We start from the raw sequence: 10,695 nt of genomic DNA, 5'->3' as shown, positions 1-10,695 counted from the left end.
AGCCCGCCTGGATGCAGTCCTGAGTAATGTGCTCTAGGCAATCCTGCTTTAGCAGGGGAGTTGGACTAGATGATCTCTAGAGGTCCCTTCCAACTCTGAAAATTCTGTGATTCTGTGATTGCCAGCTCATGTTGAGCTTCTCATCAGCCAACACCCCCAATTCCTTCTCCTCAGGGCTGTTCTCAATCCGTTCTCTGCCCAGCCTGTATTTGTGCTTGGGATTGCCCCAGCCCACGTGCAGGACCTTGCACTTGACCTTGTTGAACTTCATGAGGTTTGCATGGGCCCACCTCTCAAGCCTGTCCAGGTCCCTCTGGATGGCATCCCTTCCCTTCAGTGTGTTGACCACTCCACACAGCTGGGTGTCATTGTCAAACTTGCTGAGGGTACACTCAGTCCCACTGTCCATGTTGCCAACAAACATATTAAATAGTACCGGTCCCAGTACTGACCCCTGAGGAACACCACTTGTCACTGGTCGCCACTTGGACATGGAGCCGTTGTTTACAACCCTTTGAGTGCAACTATTTAGCCAGTTCCTTATCCACCAAGTGGTCCATCAGTCAAATTCATGTCTCTCCAATTTAGAGACCAGAATATCGTGTCGGACAGTGTCAAATGCCTTGCACAAGCGGATGATATCAGTTGCTCTCCCCTTATCCACCTGTAACACTTGCAGAAGGCCACCAAATTTGTCGGGCACCTGACCTGGTTTCTCAAAGCAAGTCCCATGGTCTAAGAAGCCAAACCCTCAGCTGTGGCACCAGTCCTGTAACCATTTGTTGATTTGCCAGATTCGTCTGGCCCTATCAAACCCATTCCCTTTGACCAGGAGGATGATGAAAAAACTACCTGCACCCCAGAGTCCCTGATTTGTCCTCCCAGGGCTCTGTAATCCTTGATAGTCCTCAGGCTGCTTCTGGCTGTATCACTGGTGCACATGTGAAACAACAACAGCGGATAATAGTCAGTGGACTGGATGAGGTTTGGTAGTCTCTCAGTGACATCCCTGATACGAGCCCTTGGTAAGCAGCACACCTCCCTAGAGAGTGCATCAGGTTGGCAAATGGGTGCCTCTGTACCTCTCAGAAGAGAGTCACCTACTAGTATGACCCATCATCTTTTCTTGCACTGGGGAGCAGATCGGGTTGCCTTCATCAGTTCCAGCATCTCTCCTGATGCAGTTGGTCTTCCCTCTTCAGTCTGCAGAGCAGTGAAGTGGTTCTGCAAGGGCACCTCAGGCTTTGGGGTAAGTCTTTTCCTCCTGTTGGTCCTTGCTGTCACAAGCCTCCAGTCTTCTGTGTTACTGGCCCCCCTCTCTTGTGTGCCGGTGGGGGAGTTTTTGACTGTTTGGTCGTGGGCTGTGGGTCCACTGCAGACTGCACTTGGAACCAGCAATCCATCTCCTTCTCAGCCTCCATGATGCTACACAGCCTCCTCACTGCTTCCTGCAGCTCAGTCACCTGCTGCCGGATGTCTTCCACCTGAGTACACTTTTTGCAGGCAGGTGTGCTGCCTATTCCTGCCCCAGGATAAAGGTCTAGGCACCTCCTGCTGTCTGAAGTCTGCACTGCAATGTCTCCCTTCAGCAGCTCTGTCTGGGTGGAGGCACTGGCCACTGCTGGGGGGTAGATGGTGAAGACTATTTGGAATTATATTTTAAACATGTAGGAGAAATTGGTAAGTTTAGACGTGGTCATTTCCATTTATTGAAATATTCCACTTTTTCTGATATCTCATTGCTGGAGTTGAGCTTTACTTGGGCAACATCTACTATAACTTTCATGAAAGGTGTCTTGGTGTGAGGTAGAACACCCCCAATTTTCTGTTCAGTAATTTTACTTTTTATCTAAGCCTCTTCTATAAACAGTGTCCTGGTTTGAGGTAAAACAGGACCAATTTTATTCAGTAACTTTGCTTCTTAACTGGGCCTCTTTTAACTACTGAAATTAACAGCATATTGTGCAGACAATGTTCGTGCTCAGAGTGATAAGACCAATGTTTATAGTTGATGCCAAGGAATGGTATGCAGAGAGGCTCTTGCTTATACTTACTGCTATAACACCCAAGGCAGCTAACTTTGTTATTTGCTCCATTGGAGGGTTGGAAGTGGAAAAGCATAGAAGGGTCACACCTGCGGAGAGGAGCAGACAGGACAGTTGACCCAGAACTGACCAACTCCCATCCCATCTGCCTCATGCTCAGGATAAAAGCTGACGGATCAAAGGATCAGCCCTCTTTCTTCAGTGGCCGGCATCTGAGGAGGACTCTCTCTGTTCATCTGCTTTTGATCCTGATCCATGTGTTCCTGAATCCAGATCTGGAATCCAGCTCCCGCTCATCGCTGAGTCCAGTCTGGGAATTTCCCAGTGCCTGCTGGTAACGTGATTATCATCCTGGGAGCTTGATACTGGTTTTGTATATATTGTACATATTTAATTATTTTATTTTTATAATATTATCTTTTCTTTTTATTATTAATATTTCATTAAAGTACTTCAGATTTCTTTTAAACTCATAAGTCTCTCTCTCTCCCTCCTGTCCCTGAAGGGAGATCCTCTCACTTCTCTGAAGGGAGAGAGGTCAGAGAGCATCTGTCGTTCGTTTCAGTGCCCAGTCTGACTCAATCCTCGACAAAAGGCAAAATGTTTTTTGGATTCTTTACACATTTATACTTGAAACTATATGGCTTCATTATTGAATGATACCAACTGTTTTTATCACTACTTATTGCCATGTAAAATAACAGATTAATCTTGTTAGATGATGGAGAAAACAAGATGCTCTATCTCCAATTGCTTTCTGTTGTGGTTTAAGCCAAATCGGCTACTGGGGACCTGGGGGACCCCAGATGGGACCGACAGATGCTCCCCTCTACCTCTCTTCAAAGAGAGGGGCAGAGGAGGAAAAAGAGACTTATGAGGTTAGAAGGAACTAAACACTTCAAGGAAATATCAATAATAAAATAAAAATAAAATAATAAAATCTATACAAAAGCGTATCAGGCTCCCAGGATGATGATCAGGTCACCAGCTGCCACTAGGGAAGTCCCAGACTGACAGGAGTGACGGACAGGAACTGGATTCCAGATCTGGATTCAGGATTGGGATCAAAGGCAGATGAACAGACAGAGTCCTCCTTGGAAGCCGGCCATTGCAGAAAGAGGGCTGACCCTTTGATCCCTCAGCTTTTATACTGAGCATGAGGCAGATGGGATGGAATACCCTGTTGGTCAGTTTTGGGTCACCTGTCCTGTCTGCTTCTCCCCACAGGTGGGACCCCACTATGCTTTTCTGCTTCCAACCTTCCAACAGGGCAAATAAAGTTGGTTGGCCTTGGTTGTTATAGCAATAAGTATAAGCAAGAGCCTCTCTGCATACCATGCCTTGGCATCAACTATAAACATAGGTCTGAGAGAGTGAACATTGTCTGCCCAATATGCTGTTAATTTCAGTAGTTAGAGAGGCCCAGCTAAGAAGCAAAGTTACTGAATGAAACTGGTCCTGTTTTACCTCAAACTAGGACACTTTCTTACCCCTCTTTCCTATAGTGACAAGTTTGTCAAAATTTGCAGCAAACCCTTTCATAAGCCACAGAGTTAGTGATTAATATCCCTCACTGTAGCAAATGTTGGACTTTTGTTGGCAAATACATAATTTTTTGCTTTTGTTAACTATTAAGGCCAAGTTGGGCTGACCGCTTGGGAAGAGTATAAGAATGCTGGCAGGGTATGCAGGAACAAAACAAGGAAAGCCAAGGCAACCTTGGAATTGAATCTAGCAAGGGATATCAAGGCCAATAGGAAGGGTTTCTTTAAATATAGAGGAGGCAAAAGAAAAACCAGGGAAAATGTGGGCCCGCTGTTGAACAAGACAGGTGCTGTGGTGACAGATGATGCAGAGAAGGTGGAGTTGCTGAATGCCTTCTTTGCTTCTGTCTTCACTGTTTGGGCCAGTCCTTGAGAGACCTGCCACCCTCAAACTAAAGAAGTTCCTCCTCATGTTTAGATGGAACTTCCTATGTTCAAGTTTGTGCCCATTACCTCTTGTTGTATCACAGGGCACCATTGAAAAAAGACTGTTCCCATCCCCCTGGCACCCTCCCTTTAAGTAGTTATAAGCATTAATAAGATCCCCTCTCAGTCGTCTTTTCTCTAGACTAAAAAGACCCAAGTCCCTCAGTCTTTCTTCATAAGAGAGGTGCTCCAGTCCCCTAACCATCTTTGTAGCCCTTTGCTGGACCCTCTCCAGCAGTTCCCTGTCCTTCTTGAACTGGGGAGCCCAGATCTGGACACAGTACTCCAGATGCGGCCTCACCAGGGCAGAGTAGAGGGGGAGGAAAACCTCCCTCGACCTGCTGGCCATGCTCTTTTGAATGCACACCAGGATGCCATAGGCCTTCTTGGCCACAAGGGTACATTGCTAGCTCATGGTCAACTTGCTGTCCACCAGGACTCCCAGGTCCCTTTCCACAGAGCTGCTCTCCAGCAGGTCAACCCCTAACCCATACCGGTGGATAGGGTTATTCCTCCCTAGGTGCAAGACCCCACACTTGTCCTTGTTGAACTTCATTAGGTTCCTCTCCGCCCAGCTCTCCAGCCTGTCCAGGTCTTGCTGTATGGCGGCACAGCCTTCTGGTGTGTCAGCCACTCCTCCCAGTTTTGTGTCATCAGCAAACTTGCTGAGGGTACACTCTGTCCCCTCATCCAGTTCATTGATGAACAGGACTGGACCCAGTACTTATCCCTGGGGAACGCCTCTAGTTACAGGCCTCCAACTAGACTCTGCGCTGCTGATCACAACCCTCTGAGCTCTGCCATTCAGCCAGTTTTCAATCCACCTCACTGTCCACTCATCTAACCCACACTTCCTAAGCTTACCTATGAGGATGTTAAAGGTTACAGCGTCAAAAGCCTTGATGAAGTCGAGGTAGACAATGTCCACTGCTCTCCCCTCATCATATATGCTTATTTATATAGAAGTGGGGTTCAAAAATTGCATGTGTCCTCTAAAAAATTTTTATACCTGTCCTTTAAAAAACCCAAACCATTTGTACATGGTAATGAACTTACAGTAAGTTACAAAGTGTGTCAGAAAAATTAGAAGGAAAGTTCTGAAGTTTTATTGCATTAAATACTTTCAGATTATAGCAACTGTCTTGTAAAAAAATTAGTGCACGTGCACAATACCTCTTTCTGAAAAAAATTTGTTTAATATTCTAATGCTTGTGAATTAAAGTGATACTCAAATATACTCTAGTTGCTTTCAGCTTGTACTTTTACAATGAAAACTTTTTAAATTCAAACATGTCTGGCCAGACCTTAGGTTAAGTGTGGAGTGTTGTTGAATTCTTAGGATCTTACTCAATAGTAACTGCAGATACTAGGATTTTTGAAAAGTCATACTCTTGAACTTAATTTGGATTAGCCAATAGACTACTTTTTCAATAACTCAGGTGATTTCCTTGTGTATATTTTCACACTTCAAAAAATACTGAAATAATTTTTCAGTATGCTTCACCAGTCTTGAAGAAATATTTTGAAATTAGCCACTAAAGGGCTGTCCTCCTCCTCCTAGGCAAATCACAACGTTTTATGGGCTGCTGGGTTCTCAGGCCTAATTATGTTACTTGCTTGTATAAAACATTTTGAAAGAAATGAAATTTGCATGTCACAGCTGAGCAGATGGGGGCATATGATTATTATAGAAGGTTAAGGCTTAATCTAAAATCAAATCATTATGTCACTGATTAAAAATAATTAGAAAATTTTCAAGTTTTTTAAAAGTTTGTGCTATAGTAACAAATAAATATAGTAGCAAATAAAAGTAGTAAAGGGCAAAATAAAGCAACAGTGTTTAGTTTTGTCTTTAGTGGTGAAATAAAATGCTATTTAAAGAAATAAAGAGCAAAACATGAGCAGTAATCTTTACTACTGAGAAAATGTCAGGGACAGAGAATATTTCTTTTTAGCTACCTGAAAAGCTTTTAATGCAATATGTAGTTTCAGTTTTTGGAAATGGAGCTGTTATACACAGTAAATATTTGCTGATGTTATCTTGATATATTCCAGATTTGGGGCTACTGGGGATATAGAAGTCACTGTAGAACATTAAATAAACACTGCTTACCCCAATTGACTGAGGGAAGATGGTGGTATATTATGTAGGTGTTACTGTTGCCAGCTAGTCACAGAACCCAGATGAAGAGCATTGGCTGTATTAAACCCAGAGAGAGATGATGTATCTGCACTACTCAGAGAATATTCTAGATTTGAAAACAGAAAAGAAAATAATTAAAAGAGAATTAAGGAGATAGGAATTAAACAATAACTATTATCATAATTTGCACATCACTTAATACGCCTTTTAATTTTAATTACACCAATCATATTAAGTTGCACAAGAAAAAACAAACTCTACTCTTCAGTCAACTCATTCATTTGGGAGCAAATAATGCACTAATAATTACTTTGTAATTTACCAGGGCTTTTCTGTATCTGAAACATCAAAAGTATTCTTAGCCTGTATGTCCATCATAGCTATATATGCATTTTCACAGAGCCAAAGACTAGAAAAACATCATAATATTTCATTTATGGTCTTCCTCACAGAACCTAGTAGGCAACCTGTGTCTGAACAATGTATATCTTCTCTAAAAGCATCTGATATGTATACTAACATGTTCTATACAGTAGCAATGTGCATGGGAACTGGAAAGCATGTCTTGGGGCTTCATTTTTAGTCCCTTCTAGGTAACTATGTAATAGCCCACAAACTTATTGAACTCCATTTGAAACCAGTGAAACCACTTGCTCCCACAACCCTTATGACTTTAGGAAGGTGCATTCAAGACCTAGGTGAAATTATCTGTTGTATTAAGAGAATTAAGAAGTCTCTTTTAAGTTATATTTCTTATTAAAGCCAATAGAAGAAAGCTATCCAAGCAGTTTTCCATTCAAACAAAAAGTTTTTAAATAGATATGTCTCTAGTCAGTGACAGATACAGAATAAGTAAATGAAGTGTGAAAGCATATCAACTATGAATTTTTCAGTTTGGCCCAGCAATCGCTAGCTAATTCATTACTACTGAGATAGACATTTATCAGCATCTTGTTCCCTCCCCCACCTTTTACATCTTGCACTGATACTTTGCAGTACCATATGTTGTTGAGATGGCTGATGGGTATTCTCCCATCCCTTGCCCTGGTAGAGTAGGAGTTGCTATGGAAACCACTGGAGTAGCCAATGACTGAGCAGACTGAGAGTTATTTATCCTCTGATTCTTTTAAAGTAAGTAAAATAAACATATTATTGACTAGCTTTAAGTCAGTTAAATGTGTTCTGGGTGTGCTTTGTGCATAAGAAATACAAGCTGATACAAATTTCTAGAAATTAATCATTTAACATGTGGCTTTCATGAACTCTGTCAACTCTATCATTTACAATCCTTCAAGAGACCAGTTATCACCATAGTAACCCATTACATCAGTATGTTCTGGGTAACTGAACTAGTAACAAGTAAGATTGCTTTTATTGTGGGTAGAAAAACAGACCATGTGAAAAACTGATAAAATATGTAAATGCTATTCCTATCGTTTTGCATTTCATTCAAATGAAAACACAAGAAAGCATTAATGGATTTTATGCTTAATTCAGTGAGTGGCACCCCAATAGAACTGAATACTGAACCCTTTATAGCAGTAGATGGTGCTCTGCCTACTTTGCTTTTTGTAATAGCAAAACAAACTTCAAGGAGTATTAGGTAGCAAAGCAGTTACACATTTATCTTTAACACTGAGGCACTAGATGCTATACTGTAAAAATTGCATTCGAGAATTCCAGTCCTGTGAGTGGCAGGAAAAAACATCCAGAGAGCCACCAAAAAATTTTAAAAGGCTGTGTCATCTTCAAGAACACAAGATTGCACACTAGCAAAACTCCAAGCTCCAACAACAGGAAAGCTTTATTTTAACATGCATAATTTGAATATGTGCAAAAAGTGCATCTTTGTCTTCTATATTGCTAGATTTCAAAAATTATGATTCTTTTGTTTATAATATAGTAATGGTAAAATTTTCTATTTTATTTCAACCATCACTTCCACAGAAATATCAATCAGACAAAAGAACTTTTTCCCCCCTGTTATTAAGATGAAGGTCACTACCACTTACCAAAGGCAGATCAACATCCTCAGACTGAGAGCATAGTAAAGGAGCATTAAAAATTGGTGAATGTTTATATTTATCAGGGTGCAGATTTTCTAGTCTAATGAACAGCTTCATCTGATAGGGGTAGCAAATTAAATATTTTCTGAGTATAGCTTTGAAAAATAACAGTTCACAGATCTGTTCTTTGTTCTTTTAATTAGATGTTTGTCTCAACTGTGAACACAATCTATGCAGTTTTCAGCACAACTCTTTGTCTTAGAATTATTTCTCCCACAGCTGCAGTGGTTGCAGATAGTGTTGCTATACCTGGTTTCAGGAGACCTGACAATTCACAGAATCCCTTGGAAAGTATCAGTTTTTAAGGACCTTCAAATAAATCGTTTAATGAAGGCAGCTTGTCACTGCCTTGGTTGACTTTGAGTATAGCCCTGTAGGAGACTATTTATTACTTATCCTCTTAGAAGACACCATCACATTTATGGGAGGTTTAGTTAGATATTAAAAGTTAATTTATAATGTATCAAGTTCAAGTAGCCAACTTGGAAGTTGTTTTAATAGTGTGTCTGTTAAATAATGGATAAATGTGGTTATAACATCACTTAAGTTAACCATAATTTTTTTTTAATGAACTTCACTTTTAATGGTTAATCACTCATCAAAGACTTACTTGCAACCACTAATCAACAACTTTACTTGTAACCACTTTTAATAGGGAACTGAAAGATGCTCACATGACACTTTAATGATTCAACCTTCTATCATACTACTCTGCTTACATTTTTTCAATCCTGGCAAGAGATACAGGAATCTGATGCCCCATTTTGTCTTGCTCTATTTACTACCTCTCATCATTATAAAATTTGGCCTTTGGAGATCAGTGCAATAGAATTTAGATTAATTTATTTGTAGTTAATCTGCCATCTTCTAAGAGTCTGTGTGGCTAAATATTTAAGAAAAATATAGTGTATTAATAATCCTTAGGGTTGAATTCAGTCTTTATAACAAATCTAGGAAAGACTCTTCTAGCTACTAGGAGGAGCATTCACAAGTTTAGACCGTGCAGGACACAGTTCCCATTTTGTAACTCAATAGAAAAAGAAGTAAAAATGACTTCATAAAAGCAATCAAATAGGCTCTGCAAAATGTCAGGCCTTAAGACCAGATAGAAAGAATAAGTAAGCAAGAATATGGAATGTTTTTCTATTTATTTTAGTAGGTTTAGCAGGCCTTGAAATTCTTAAATGTTTCTTATATGAAAGGGGAAAAAAAAGCTTTGAGAGTACATTACCACTGATGGCATTGTATTTTTGCTGCCAGGTAGAATAAGCACTCTGAGATCTGGTTTACAGTTGTTCATTCCCAAAGTCATTGGGGGCAGAGATTTTGATTGCATATTCTTAATCAAGTTGCCAGGTGAGACCAGCAGACCTGGTGAGTTGTGGGGGTTGCCATACCGATTTCCTGTTTAAAAAAAAAGATAAAAGAAAAAAAAAGACAGAAGAGTCATAAACTCAAAGGTATTTCTTAAGACTGAACATGAAAAATGTCAAATAAAAAATTCAAATACATGTATCAAGTAATGTATCTATATAGGAAAATACAACTCATGCCATATTTGGAACAACTGGTCTTAAAATGCTTTCCTTCATGGCAGATGTTTCACTAATATGCTGAATTTTAACTTGATTATATGACTCTATTTATTGTATTATATTATATAAAATGTGTCCTGGTTTGAGGTAAAACAGAACCAATTTTCTTTTCAGTAATTTTACTTTTCAGTTAAGCCTCTTCTAAATAACAGCACTCTCTGAAATTAATGGCATATTTTTCAGACAGTGCCTGCTTCTAGCAGATAAGGTCTGATGTTTATAGTTAATACCAAGGAAGGGTATGCAGAGAGGCTCTTGCTTATACTTATTGCTATAACAACCAAGGTCAGCTAACTTTGTTATGTACCAAGTTGGAGGGTCGGAAGTCAGGGTGATCAGGGAATGCAAGAGGGAGATAGACGCCTGGAGTTGTACCCTCTCTCCCATGACAGAAACCCAGCAGGCAGACAGAGCCCTTGCTACAGTGAACTCCCTGTCCTTTCCCCGTCCAACTGAACAGGGTAACTTGGAGGACACGGGGCAATGGCAAGATGTTCCTGCCCAACGCAACAGGCACTGCAGGTGCATCTGCCCACTGACTACCCCACCTTCCCAGGTGCCATTGCAGAACAGGTAGAGTGCTCTACAAGGGGAAATGGACAACAGTGAGGATGATAATCCTCCCAGCTTGGAGGTGTCGTTGAAGTCTAGTCAGACCACCCCCAAATCAATATCTCCTCAGTTAAAAAGAAAAGACAGGTCATTGCCACAGGCGACTCACTTCTGAAGGGAACGAAAGGCCCAATATGTAGACAGGACCTGCTATATAGGGGAAGGACCCTATATAGGTTGGAAAGGACCTTGAAGATCATCGAGTTCCACCCCCCCTGCCATGGGCAGGGACACCTGCCACTAGACCAGGTTGCCCCAGGCCAC

At 40.9% G+C, this 10,695-nt stretch overlaps 1 protein-coding gene across 1 annotated transcript in view; it reads right to left on the bottom strand.

Annotated features, from left to right (window-relative positions):
• The window catches only part of LOC104284109 (myocyte-specific enhancer factor 2C-like), a gene marked incomplete at its 5' end in the record, with an annotated part of 17,693 nt that extends 8,065 nt beyond the window's left edge, over window positions 1–9,628 (bottom strand). Inside the window, 4 exon segments of the mRNA XM_009882396.1 lie at window positions 6,129–6,266; window positions 7,154–7,281; window positions 8,171–8,194; window positions 9,456–9,628. Coding sequence (XP_009880698.1) covers window positions 6,129–6,266; window positions 7,154–7,281; window positions 8,171–8,194; window positions 9,456–9,628 — 463 coding nt within the window.
• Between the last annotated feature and the right edge of the window lie 1,067 nt (window positions 9,629–10,695).

Source organism: Charadrius vociferus, unplaced genomic scaffold (assembly GCF_000708025.1).
Source record: "Charadrius vociferus isolate BGI_N301 unplaced genomic scaffold, ASM70802v2 scaffold1033, whole genome shotgun sequence".
NCBI lineage: Eukaryota > Metazoa > Chordata > Aves > Charadriiformes > Charadriidae > Charadrius > Charadrius vociferus.
This window is presented reverse-complemented; position numbering and strand designations above follow the sequence as displayed.